We start from the raw sequence: 14,290 nt of genomic DNA, 5'->3' as shown, positions 1-14,290 counted from the left end.
TTGATCATATGCATCTGGTCCACTCTTAATTGTCTGACCAAGATGAGCATAGACCACTCTTCTCTGCTTCACACCTGAATGCACTTTGTAGCACATATATTGCATAGCACAAGTCTGCAGTGTGTATCCTATAGTGTGAGATGATATGAATTAATCTAGAATTGAACCAGAAGGGAAATGAAGGTAACTGGATAGTCACTGTAAGCAATGTTTCTGTTTGTTTTCACGCTCACCCCTATAATCCTTCACTTTCTGCTAACCCCCCTAATTCCTACTCCAAGCAAGGAACTGTTCATCTCTTCTTCAATCCTCTCCATCCATCTCACCGCTTCCTCAGATCTGTTTCTCAACATACAATCCTCTGTCTACAAACACAGACAGCCCCCTCATGTCCTCTTATGCACCCACCTGCTAACACTCTCTCTGCTCCTCCTCACTGCTGGCGATATGTCTCCAAATCCTGGTCCTCCTCACCACATTCCCACAGTCATTTCTACCTCCCATCCACGCTCAATCACAACTTTCCGTAACCTCACCAACCTTATACCCATTCGCCTGGCCCCAGCTTCCCCAGTCCCACTAACAGGAGCTCTGTGGAATGCTCGCTCTGTCTGCAACAAACTTTTTATTACTAACAAACTTTCCTTCCTCGCCATCACCGAAACCTGGCTCACCCCCTCTGACACAGTCTCTCCTGCTGCACTCTCATATAGTGGATTCAACCTTTCCCACACACCCCGCCCCAGCAGCAAGCATGGTGGAGGAGTTGGTTTTCTCCTGTCAGATAACTGCTCCTTCACCCCATTCCCACTGCCACCCTCTGTTACCCTCCCTTCCTTTGAGATGCACTCTGCGCGCATCTACTCCCCCTCCAACTAGCTGTCATTTACTGCCCCTCAGGCCAGTCACCACCTTCTTTGACCACTTCATCACCTGGCTACCTTTCCTTTCCACTGACATCCCCACTATCATCTTGGGTGACTTCAACATCCCCATTGACACTTCCCTCTCAGCTTCCACTAAACTTCTATCCCTCACTTCCTCCTTTGGCCTCACTCAATGGTCTTCTGCAGCTACTCACAAAGATGGCCACACACTAGACCTCATCTTCACCCGCCTCTGCTCCCTATCTAGCCTCTTTAACTCACCTCTTCCTCTTTCTGACCACAACCTCTAAGAGAATGGTCAGCTATAATATACTGAGCGGCCATGTTGAGTCAGGCAGCCATCTTGTTGAAAGTTAGAGAAGACTCAACTTTTACAAAAGAGCTAATAAAATGTACTAAATGGAGCATGGAAAATGAGATCATGTCTCCTACCAACTTCAGTAGATGTGTATAGAGGAAGATTGGATCAATAGGGGAATAGGGTCACCAAATATATGGTCAATGTGTGTTTATGTGATATTGTTGGTAGAAAGAGAAAAGTCATTAAAATGTCAAGATGTCAGAATTTATGGATGAAGTCTGGAGGCAAGGATGAGATGAACGGCAGTAGCCATACATAATAATGACTTTTATGGGTTTTAATGTTGTGTGAAGAAAAGTTAATTGGTGTCGTCATATCCTTATATTCTAAAAAAAACCTGTTTCTGTAGATTTCCAGGTAAACGCCTCAGAATTATAATATGAACGCCCTCTGCGGCAAAATGCAGTTCTTTGTTTGTATTAGGTATAAAAAGGCACCCATAGTCTAGCCCGGAGCCTTATCATCGCCAGACTTCCTAGCGAATCTCTGCCCGTCTGGATTCCTGTTTTTGCCCGCATATTTCAACTTCTCTGATTGTCCGTTCTGTTTTGCCGTGTATCTCCTGAATAAACTTCGACCTCAGCTCAACGAGAAAATCGTCTCCAGTTTTGTTCGGCTCGTCCAGCTTTCTCAATAAATACAAAAAGGGTGGGGGAACAAGAGGCGCAATAGTGCCCTATCACTGGTGACACTACGATGTGAGTGGTGTGATGCAGTTCCACTCACCTATTCCAGTTGTGTGACCCACAACTGGCTTGAAGACATAACACAGTATCAGCTGCTGCAGGACCTCCACCGACCACTCCAACGTGGAAAAACTGCCAGAGAATATGGGAAGCAAGGTGTGCCACAGTCCGCGCTGCTGAGTCCACAAAATCACCTGGGATGCAAGATGTTGTAACAAAGTACTTCTTTATTCCTTCCTACGCGTTTCGGCGCCCTTCCTGGCACCTTCCTCAGGGATACCATCCCTGAGGAAGGTGCCAGGAAGGGCGCCGAAACGCGTAGGAAGGAATAAAGAAGTACTTTGTTACAACATCTTGCATCCCAGGTGATTTTGTGGACTCAGCAGCGCGGACTGTGGCACACCTTGCTTCCCATATTCTCTGGCAGCTTTCTCAATAAGACCTTTTTCTTACACAACCTACTTACATTCTCTTCCCACTCCTCTCCAGGTCCACAATCCCCACCCCACAAACTTGCACACCCTCACAGAAATCTTAAATACGCTCTATATAACAGCACAATAGCTGTAGCTTTGGAATCAGTTGCCCCTCTCACACATACCAAAGCTCGCAAAATCAACAGACAGCCCTGGCACACCAGTCTGACCAAAGAACTGAGGCGGGCTTACAGTGCTGCTGAGGGGAGATGGAAAAGATCCCACTCCAATGAGGACTTCACCGCATTCAAACAGTCCCTCACTACTTTCAAGGCCACACTTGCTGCAGCAAAACAAACCTACTTCTCATCTCTCATATCCTCCCTGTCTCACAACCCTAAACAGTTATTCAACACCTTCAATTCTCTCCTCCGCCCCCAGTACCTCCTCCCTCCCCACTCATCTTAGCTGAAGACTTTGCCTCATTTTTCAAGGAGAAGATTGATAACATCAGACACAGTTTTGGTTGAAAACCCCCAGGGCCCTTCCTCCTAACTGACCTGCCCTCCTCCTCCAAAACCAACTTCTCCACCATTACAGAAGATAGACTCTCCACTCTACTCTCAAGATCACATCTCACTACCTGTGCACTTGACCCGATCCCATCCCACTTCATCCGAAACCTCACCACAGTCTTCATCCCAACCCTAACCCATCTCTTCAACATATCACTAACACCTGGTGTTTTCCCCTCAAGCTTTCAACATGCCTCAATCACACCTATCCTCAAAAAGCCCTCTCTTGACCAATCCTCTGTATCTAGCTATCGCCCTATATCACTTCTCCCCTATGCCTCAAAACTACTGGAACAACACGTCCTCCTTGACCGCTTACAATCTGGCTTCCGGCCACACCACTCCACTGAAACTGCCCTAACTAAGGTTACCAATAACCTATTAACCGCCAAGTCCACAGTGGACCATTGCCTATTACTACAGACCCTCTCATCTCTTGGTATCACAGACTTGGCCCTATCTTGGATAGCTTCATACCTAACAGACCGGACATTCAGTGTCTCCCACTCGCACACTACCTCCTCACTGCGCCCCCTATCCGTTGGAGTCCCGCAAGGTTCAGTCCTAGGGACCCTGCTCTTCTCCATTTACACCTTCGGCCTCGGACAGCTCATTGAATCTCACGGCTTTCAGTATCACCTCTATACTGATGACACACAGATCTACATCTCTGGACCAGATATCACCTCCCTACTAAATAGAATCCCTCAATGTCTGTCTGCTAATTCATCATTCTCCTCTAGATTTCTAAAACTTAATGTGGACAAAACAGAATTCATCATCTTTCCCCCATCTCACGCAATCCCCCCAATGGACCTATCCATTAAAGTAAACGGCTGCCCACTCTCTCCAGTCCCACAAGCTCGCTGCCTCGGGGTTTTCCTTGACACCGATTTCTCTTTCAAACCACATATCCAAGCCCTTTCCACTTCCTGCTGACTTCAACTCAAAAACATTTCACAGATACGAACATTCCTCAACCAAGAATCTGCAAAAACCCTAGTCCATGCCCTCATCATCTCCCACCTTGACTACTGCAACCTCCTGCTCTGTGGCTTCCCCTCTAACATTCTTGCACCCCTCCAATCTATTCTAAACTCTGCTGCCTGACTAATCTACCTGTCCCCCGCTATTCCCTGGCCTCTCCCCTCTGTCAATCCCTGCACTGGCTCCCCATTTCCCAAAAACTCCAGTTCAAAACCCTAACCATGACATACAAAGCCATCCACAACCTGAGTCCTCCATACATCTGTGACCTCGTCTCCCTGTACTTACCTGCATGCAACCTCCGATCCTCACAAGAACTCCTTCTCTACTCCCCTCTTATCTCCTCTTCCCACAATCGCATACAAGATTTCTCCCGCGCATCCCCTCTACTCTGGAACTCTCTACCACAACATATCAGACTCTCGACTACGATGGAAACCTTCAAAAAGAACCTGAAGACCTACCTCTTCCATCAAGCCTACAACCTGCAGTAACCACTGATGCACCAAACCGCTGCACGACCAGCTCTACCCTCACCTACTGTATCCTCACCCATCCCTTGTAGATTGTGAGCCCTCGCGGGCAGGGTCCTCTCTCACAGTGTATCAGTCGTGACTTGTATTGTTTAAGATTAATGTACTTGTATTTATTATGTATACCCCTTCTCATATGTAAAGCTCCATGGAGTGGCTATATAATAATAATAATAATAATAATAATAATAATAATAATAATAATAATTTAGATCTTGGCTCAATGAAAGGCCCCACTCATGCCGCCGGCTTACTGCATCTGCGACCCCGCTCAGCCGCTGACCCACCCCCTCCCCGGTAAGCTACATTCAGACGATAAGACGTACACCCACGTTCCTCTCAAATTTTTTAAGGAAAAAGTGTGTCTTATAGTCTGAAAAATACGCTAATACTGGTGAGCAAAACAAAACTAAGCACAAAACCTTCACAACCTTCAACACATCATAGGGCAGATCTCATGACACCTTCTCTCCATCTACCTGATGATCCAGAGGAACACTGGTATCTTCTTGTTTACAGTCCTGTAGCAGAAGAGGATGGGGACATCTCTCTGGTGTTGTCCTCTTACTGGATAGATCTGGAGGAAACACAAACAGGGACTGAATTCATTCTTTACATAGAGATAATTACAGGATGTGTGTATTAAGTCATGTCTATTACCTGATGATGTGAGGGGTTGGGGAACCTCCATCATGACGTCCTTGTACACATCTTTGTGTCCTTCTAAATACTCCAACTCCTCCATGGAGAAATAGACGGCGACATCCTGACATCTTATAGGAACCTGACACATATAATGATACAGTTATGAACCTGATCCCTTCATAGCATTACTATATAATGTCCCAGCAGTGTCACCTCTCCAGTCAGCAGCTCAATCATCTTGTAGGTGAGTTCTAGGATCTTCTGGTCATCGATGTCCTCATGTATCAGGGTATGAGGTGGAAGCCCTGTGATTGGGCTCAGGGGTCTTCCCCATCCCTCAGACACATGGTCCTGACTGCGCTCACTAGAGGTCTTCTTCACTACTGTGTAATCCTGGTTATGGGGAGACACATGAATAAATCTCACTACAGACATTTCCAGAGTCCTCACCTCTCCAGTTCTGTCCATCTGTTATTCCCATAGATAAGAATGATGTAATGTGACGTCATCAGAATCTCTCACCTCTCCAGTAAGCCGGAAGAGGATCTCTAGGGTGAGATGTAATATCCTGTCTGACACCTTGTACCTGTACATAATCTTCTGTGATGGGTAAATCAGGAAAATTCTCTTATATCTCCACTTAGAAGATCCGATATTATAGGGACCTGAATGGGAAGAAGATGAGTCAATGTAACATAATAAAGAATCTGTTAAATAAAAACAGCGGGCACCGCTTAAATAATGAATAATAAATAAAAAGTGGTGCAACCAGATGCGCTAGGCAATAATGATGAGAAAAGAAAAAGTAGCGCAAATGATGATGCACACACTATGGAATACCAAGTGAAAAAAAAAAAAGAAAGGTCATGAGTACACACAACAGGTACATGAATATGTTAATAAGAGAAAAAGACAATGGGCACTGATAACAGTAAAAATCCATATTGCAAACCAGATGTAAACAGATTAAGTTTTAGCCTCATCCAATAGACAAGAGTTATGAATACTTTGCAAGTTATGACAAAATCATTCAAACTTGACAAAGCAACATAAATCCACAGAAAAAGGGGAATTGGAATAAAATAGATCAGCGGCTGTGTAAACCTCAAAAACGGCTCCAAACAGGAAACTATAAGTCCCGAGATAATAGAGCAAAGAATTTATTGATATTGGCAACCACCTATGTCATGAGAAACCCTGTGAACAATAATTCCTCATTTAGACCTGGCGGAGTGACCAAATTGAGCCTGTAAATCCATCTGGATTTCAAACTCAAAAGTTCACCCCATCGGTCATGTCTACGGATGTTGATTGGAATCCTCCGTAAGCCCACCACCTGTAAACCACGAGTACTGCCAGAGTGTACATGGAGAAAATTAAGTAAAACAGAAGAAAGGGTCTGACCTTTGGTCAGATCCTGTCTGGCCAAATTAATATTGGAAATATGCTGTTGTGTGTGTCTGCGTAATTCCTGTGATGTTTGCCCAACATATAACTTGGGTCAAGGGCACACAAGAGCAGAAATCACATTATGCGTCTTACAATTGATGTAGACCCTAAAAAACTTATACAGTTTAATCAACGGGGTTAACAAAAGAAAAATAACACCCAATGAAGGCACAAACATTGCAATCCCGCATGGCTACGATCCTCGTTAATGTTGACAAAAGCCAATTTTAGACGTTGGCCTAGTAAACTGACTCCTGGACAGAGAATCACGAAGATTAGGCGCAGGTCTCGCAGTCAACATTGGGCGCTCAGGTATCAAGTCAGAAATTCTCAAATCCATTTCGAGAATATTCCAAAGTTTTCACTGTCCCACTGATTATGAAATGTAGTAATAAATCTCAGGCAATCAACCGAGTTTCTAGGCGATGGATTGAGTAGGGTTTCCCTCGGAGTTGCATTCATTCGCTGAAAGGCCCGCGAAATAACAGATTTCAGATATCCCCTGGCGCAGAAGCATTTGGTAAGATCCTTCGCCTGGGTAAAAAAAATTAAAAAAAAAAAAAAAAAAAAAAAATCGCTTGATGAGTAGCAGTTGCGTCGAAGTCTGGAAAATTGTCCAACAGGTATACTTCTTTTGAGATGGTTTGGATGTAAACTCCTATAATCAAGGAGACTATTAGTAGCCATGGACTAGGAGGATTCTAAAACTTAATCTGTTTACATCTGGTTTGCAATATGGATTTCTACTCTTATCAGTGACCGTTGTCTTTTCCTCTTATTGACATATTCATGTACAGTCATGGCCAAAAGTATTGACACCCCTGCAATTCTGTCAGATAATACTCAGTTTCTTCCTGAAAATGATTGCAAACACAAATTCTTTGGTATTATTATCTTCATTTAATTTGTCTTAAAGGAAAAAACACAAAAAGAATTGTCCTAAAGCCAAATTGGATATAATTCCACACCAAACATAACAAAGAGGGTGGACAAAAGTATAGGCACTGTTCGAAAAATCATGTGATGCTTCTCTAATTTGTGTAATTAACAGCACCTGTAACTTACCTGTGGCACCTAACAGGTGTTGGCAATAACTAAATCACACTTGCAGCCAGTTGACATGGATTAAAGTTGACTCAACCTCTGTCCTCTGTCCTTGTGTGTACCACATTGAGCATGGAGAAAAGAAAGAAGACCAAAGAACTGTCTGAGGACTTGAGAAACCAAATTGTGAGGAAGCATGAGCAATATCAAGGCTACAAGTCCATCTCCAAACACCTGAATGTTCCTGTGTCTACCGTGCGCAGTGTCATCAAGAAGTTTAAAGCCCAAGGCACTGTGGCTAACCTCTCTAGATGTGGCCAGAAAAGAAAAATTGACAAGAGATTTCAATGCAAGATTGTGCGGATGTTGGATAAAGAACCTCCACTAACATCCAAACAAGTTCAAGCTGCCCTGCAGTCCGAGGGTACAACGGTGTCAACCCGTACTATCCGTCGGCATCTGAATGAAAAGGGACTGTATGGTAGGAGACCCAGGAAGACTCCACTTCTTACCCCGAGACATAAAAAAGCCAGGCTGGAGTTTGCCAAAACTTACCTGAAAAAGCCTAAAACATTTTGGAAGAATGTTCTCTGGTCAGATGAGACAAAAGTAGAGCTTTTAGGGCAAAAGCATCAACATAGAGTTTACAGGAGAAAAAAGAGGCATTCAAAGAAAAGTACACGGTCCCTACAGTCAAACATGGCGGAGGTTCCCTGATGTTTTGGGGTTGCTTTGCTGCCTCTGGCACTGGACTGCTTGACCGTGTGCATGGCATTATGAAGTCAGAAGACTACCAACAAATTTTGCAGCATAATTTAGGGCCCAGTGTGAGAAAGCTGGGTCTACCTCAGAGGTCATTGGTCTTCCAGCAGGACAATAACCCAAAACACACTTCAAAAAGCACTAGAAAATGGTTTGAGAGAAAGCACTGGAGACTTCTAAGGTGGCCAGCAATGAGTCCAGACCTGAATCCCATAGAACACCTGTGGAGAGATCTAAAAATGGCAGTTTGGAGAAGGCACCCTTCAAATATCAGGGACCTGGAGTAGTTTGCCAAAGAAGAATGGTCTAAAATTCCAGCAGAGCATTGTAAGAAACTCATTGATGGTTACCGGAAGCAGTTGGTCGCAGTTATTTTGGCTAAAGGTTGTGCAACCAAGTATTAGGCTGAGGGTGCCAATACTTTGTCCGGCCCATTTTTGGAGTTTTGTGTGAAATGATCAATGTTTTGCTTTTTGCTTCATTCTCTTTTGTGTTTTTTCATTTAAGACAAATTAAATGAAGATAATAATACCAAAGAATTTGTGTTTGCAATCATTTTCAGGAAGAAACTGAGTATTATCTGACAGAATTGCAGGGGTGTCAATACTTTTGGCCATGACTGTACCTATTGTGTGTACTCATATGACCTTTCTTGTCCTTTTATATAGGCTCTTCTTAATGAATTCTGCAGTTTTTTTGACTTGCTGGCCCTTTCTGGCCCAGGGTTGGAACGCATTTGCTGGCCCCCGACCTATGTGGAACGCATATCTGCATACCACGCAGCCGCGGCTTTGATTTCCGGGCCGCTGGAACATGCATCCACTTCCGCAAGCGCGGCATTAGTTTCCACATGGGAACCATCACAGTTTCTTGTGGAATGCATATCATCTTATTGTGCAGGCTCCAGACGGCTGACAGTTCCGGCTAATGCCTTGTGATCACCGCCAACGGGTGATGGCAATCATGGGTCCATTAGTAATTGCACCTACTAGTACAAAAGACTTGACTTGACCGGCTATACCTCACTCCCCTGACAAAGCTACATGGATTAGCGACACGCGTTGGGACAGGTTCATCAGGCTATTTGTACTCCACGCTAATGCAAGTATGTGTTATAGACGGGTTATTGTGTAACTCTGTTACATGGTATATGGGTGAACATATGATAAACTTCATGCATTTGATTTATGTTTTGCTATAGCTGATTACATACCGTAGTACCCATTACTATTTTTTACCATCCTTACACAGCTTGTTTTCTCTCAGATTACATTTATTTTTTGGATCATATTTTCTGTATCTTTATTTCTTGTTATCATCTTGCCACTGTCCAATACTATTGATATCTTGGGTTTTTGGAGCTTTACCGATACTATACTGTATGATCATTGTATGGTAGTATCCATATGTAGTAGAGGTGCATTTATCATACAAGGGTTTATTGGACCCACTTGGCATGTTTGTATATGCTCCTACAGAGTCTTTGGATTTTTAAAAGCTTTTAATGTGTTTTTTTTGTGTACTTGTGTCTCCAATAAAGCGTTTTCACTTGCTATTCCATGGTGTGTGTGCACTGTCATTTGCGCTACTTTTTCTTTTCTCATAATTAAGAATCCCACGTAACAATACAATTACTGAAGACTTTATATTCGATCCCCGAGAGCAGAAATTATGCTGACATGTATGGCAAGTGACTATTTAATAAGACTTTGTTTTTTTGGTTTTTTTTACTTTCACCAATAACGCTGTGGTTTTAGGTGTTTTTGGCTGAATTATCAACTACAAACTTTTAAAAATTCACAAGTTTTGTCACAAATGTACTCCAGTTCACTCCTGAGCCATTTTATGTATCCTAGATATGTTGGTGCAAATTTTGTGCTTTTTAGCAAAATTTCAGACTTTTTGCCCTAAGAACATTTTTATTTTATCAGAGTTTTACGTGTTCACTCCTATTTAATCAAAATAAATACCACTCTCAGTCTCCGACCGTGACCGTAGCATTTAAATGGTGCATTCCTGGTGGGGCTTATAATTTCTTCTGTAGGACACAATTGTGGGGTGGCAATGGTTTGATATGATCCCCTGGTCCTGCTGAAGGCTCTTATTAACAACATTTTAGTATAACCAAAGGAAAGAGGAAAAGCGGATTATCTCCTGTGCCGTTAGTAAATCGATATTTTAAAAGCGTGATATGGTAAATCTTGTGGTTTAATTCTCATATTCTCTACATGCTTAGCATCATAAATGTAGATACTCTCAAAAACTCCCATGAAAGAGTTGGCATATGTAGGTGCCATCTGTGTCCCTATAGTGTTCCTCTCACTTTGTTGGTAGATGACATCTTGGAATTAAAAAAAAAAAATATTTCTAAAATTAAATTCTGAGCACTCTAGGATGAAGCTTCTATGGTTGATGTCAATTCTGGTGTCTAGATATAAACCTTTTTTGGATACATAAGAGCCCAATAACATCGTATGTTGGAATACAATGCTGGCACATCTAGAGTGGTGAAATAATAAGATTCCCACCATGTGATACTTTGAAGAAGTTCAATTATTTGTGTAGTCTCTAAGATGGCTGGGTGAAGAGTGTACATGGGGTTGAAGAAACAAATCAATAGAGCAATAGAGGTTACTAGTTAGGGAATTTATCACCAAAATTAACCACTTAGTGATGGAGCTAATTTTGACCATAATGGCCAAGCCAAATTTTACATTTCTTTTTTTTGTAAATTCTTTATTTTGGAATTTTAAACATCACCATTAAACACAACACCAGTTCTCAGGTACAGTTGGCGAAATGTTAAGTAATGGTTGGTTTAGGGCGAGAAGGAAGGAGAAAATGAGGGAAAAATAGGTAGGGGAGAAAAGGGAAAAAGAAAGGGAAGGGGAAAAAGGGTACATATTCATATACAGTATCAACAACATTAACATTAACATCATGTGGTTGACAACATGAGCACAATCATTGAATGGGTGCACTTCGGAAAATAACACATCGCCATACATTACATTTGGGCTATCTAGTTTGGGGCAGTGAGGCTAGGAGCCCCAGAGCAGAAGCCATCTGATTCAGTTAAACTTAAGAAACTCTAAAGTGCCCTTAAAGAGGATTGTCTTCTAAATACCTATTCCAAGGGGCCCAAGTCAACACGAAAGCTCTATGATTATAAATTTGACAGCTCCTCTAAGCGATAGATCTGATTTATTTTAGCATACCATTCTCCCAACGTGGGAGGAGCTACATCTTTCCAATGGGCAGCTATCAACTGTCTCGCCGCACTCAACATCAGTGGAAGAAGCCCATGTTTTTTTGGTAAAAAATCTTTTGACGGGCATGAAAGGAGAGCTTCCGTGGCTCTAAGATCAACCTTTATTAGTCTTAATTTTTTGAGAACTAGTTCAACTCCCTCCCAAAAAACTCGCAATCTAGGACAATCCCAGAATATATGCGTATGATGTCCTCTAGAATTGAGGCATCGCCAACAATCGTCATTATCCGCGAGGCCTAACTGGAATAATTTAGCTGGAGTTAAATGCCACCTAGTTAATATTTTATAAGAATTCTCCTGCAGAAGTACACATCTGGAAAAACCCCGAGCATTTGACAGCATTTTAGATATTTGGTCCTCTGTAAACGTGTTATTAAGTTCCATTTCCCAAGAGTGTATAAACGAGGGTTTAGAATGTACAGTCGGAGAGATGAGATGTGAGTAAATGCGAGATATAATTTTTAGCCGTGGGGATGGAAGTTTAATCATAATATCTAACCAGGACCAATTAGATTTAGACGGGAATCTCCAACCAAACTGTAAAAGTGTATGTCTGATGTGTTGTTTTTGGAGAAAATTTGTTGGTTGAGTCGACGCACCCTGTGGCCAAGACCCCTCCCGCAAGATGCTATTACCATAAAAACTATTCAACGTTTCTCTAGGGAGGTTGGACCATAAATTATATGGGTCTTGAAAATCTAACTAACAAATAGGGAATTGAGCCGATCGGTGTCAATGTTGAGGGGAAAGTATCTTCCGGGAACTCTCCCATTACCAATCTTTTAATACGCAACATAGTTGTAGTTACGTCATCCAACCTAAGAGAGGCCGGCGGTTTAGCCTTAGTCCAAAGATACGGCAAACCTCTCGGGCCCAATAAAGCCCAGTCAACACTATCCCCCTCTTCCCTTCCAGCACAGGACACCACCTTTAGCCATCTACTGAGATGAATAGCCTTATAGTATAAAAGAAGGTCTGGGACCCCCAGTCCTCAAGAAGAGATAGGGCGAGAAAGAAACTTATATGGCAACCTAGCCCTTTTAGATTTCCAAATAAATTTTCCAATAAGGGATTTTAATGTTCCAAAAAATGTCAGGGGAATCCGAATCGGAACTGTAACAACCCTGCTGGCATCACGGCATGGCCTCCCATCCCCAGCGCACCAACTTACTTTCTCCTTCAAACCATGCTGTGAAATCTGTCTGTTGCCAGCCCTGAGCTCCATGTGCTATGCCTCTTGTTTTCCTGCTTGCTCTCCATGTTTCCTGACTGTGTGTATAGGGGGGCGGCGCCTGAACTCTCTGGTTCTTATGCGGTCTGGGTGCACCTGTGTAATCTGTCCCTGACCAACCACCTGGAGCCCTTGACTACTTAGTTTCGCCACTCCCACTGAAACATTGCCTGAGCAATGTCTATACTCAGTTAGTATTCCGCTGCTGAGCTAGCCAGGCCCTGTTCTGTTTGTCTCCTTCTCTGGAGGATTCTCTAGTCTTGCTTTGTACCCTGTCTGCCTGCCGGGAGGCTGAATATCCTGGCCCCTGAGTCTTTGTCCCTGTGCCTCTGTCTGAACTCTGTCTTACCTCTGTCTGTCAGTCTCCTTGTTTGTGGTTCCTTCCCTGCCGTGTCTTTCCTTGTGTTTTCTTTATCTGTCTGCACGGCTCCCTAGCCGCTCTGTCTGCACGGCTCCCTAGCCGCTCTGTCTGCACGGCTCCCTAGCCGCTCTGTCTGCACGGCTCCCTAGCCGCTCTGTCTGCCCCGCACTCCTGCGGCTCTGCCTGCTCCGCACTCCTGCGGCTCTGCCTACCTACATCTCCTGTGTGAACAGGTCCAAACCTGTTCTCTCATATACCACACCTTCCTGCCTAGATCCATACCTGCATCTCCTGTGTGAACAGGTCCAAACCGGTTCTCTCATATACCACTCCTGCTTGCCCTGTGTCTCCAAGCCGTGTCCGCTTGCCCAGTGTCTCCAAGCCGTGTCCAGTGTCTCCAAGCCGTGCCCGCTTGCCCAGTGTCTCCAAGCCGTGCCCGTTTGCCCAGTGTCTCCAAGCTGTGTCTCCAAGCTGTGCCTGCCTGCCAGTGTACCAAGCCGTGCCTGCTTGCCCAGTGTCTCAGCCTGCTTGTCACTCGCACCTGTCCAGGTGTCCTGTTCCCGAGTGGGATCAGCAGCCACAGCCAGACACCACCCTGGAGTGGCACCCGGCAGCTACCTGCCGCACAAGCCTGACCTCACCATCAGAGGCTCCAGTGAAGACCAAGGTAGCTGTCGCAGTCACGCCCCTTCCAGGGTAGTCTGGTCTGTGGCACAGTGGGGCCACAACCCCCGGCTCGCGCCATTCAGCCAAGGCGCGAGCGTGACAGTTTGCTCAGGCCATGGTCCCCGCTGAGTCCCATGTCTTTCCGCTTGCGGAGCATGATGAACTTTCTCCCTGCCAGTATGAGCAACCAGAGGAATTTGTTCCGTCCTGCGTGGTATCGATCGTGGAGACCTCTGAAGCAATCATCATCTCCAATGCTCTCTACAATCAGCTCCTGGCCTATGAAGAGCACAACCCAGCAGACCCGCCTAGGTTCTATGGGGACCCTAAAGAGTGCCAAGGGTTCCTGAAGAGATGCCTGCACTACATCCTGCAGAATGCAGCTTGTTTCCCCTCTGATCGGGTCAAGGTGGGAT

At 44.2% G+C, this 14,290-nt stretch overlaps 1 protein-coding gene across 1 annotated transcript in view; it reads right to left on the bottom strand.

Moving 5' to 3' along the window:
* The window catches only part of LOC141055800 (uncharacterized), an 86,102-nt gene that overhangs the window by 51,313 nt on the left and 20,499 nt on the right, over positions 1–14,290 (bottom strand). The window contains exons 2-5 of the mRNA XM_073552513.1: positions 5,613–5,755; positions 5,304–5,483; positions 5,106–5,229; positions 4,925–5,022 (exon numbers count right to left, since the gene is read on the bottom strand). Coding sequence (XP_073408614.1) covers positions 4,925–5,022; positions 5,106–5,229; positions 5,304–5,483; positions 5,613–5,684 — 474 coding nt within the window. The 5' untranslated portion in view covers positions 5,685–5,755. The remainder of the gene's footprint in view (positions 1–4,924; positions 5,023–5,105; positions 5,230–5,303; positions 5,484–5,612; positions 5,756–14,290) is intronic.

This window comes from Dendrobates tinctorius, unplaced genomic scaffold (assembly GCF_039654945.1).
Source record: "Dendrobates tinctorius isolate UK_male_01 unplaced genomic scaffold, ASM3965494v1 ptg000192l, whole genome shotgun sequence".
In the NCBI taxonomy this organism is placed as follows: domain Eukaryota; kingdom Metazoa; phylum Chordata; class Amphibia; order Anura; family Dendrobatidae; genus Dendrobates; species Dendrobates tinctorius.
This window is presented reverse-complemented; position numbering and strand designations above follow the sequence as displayed.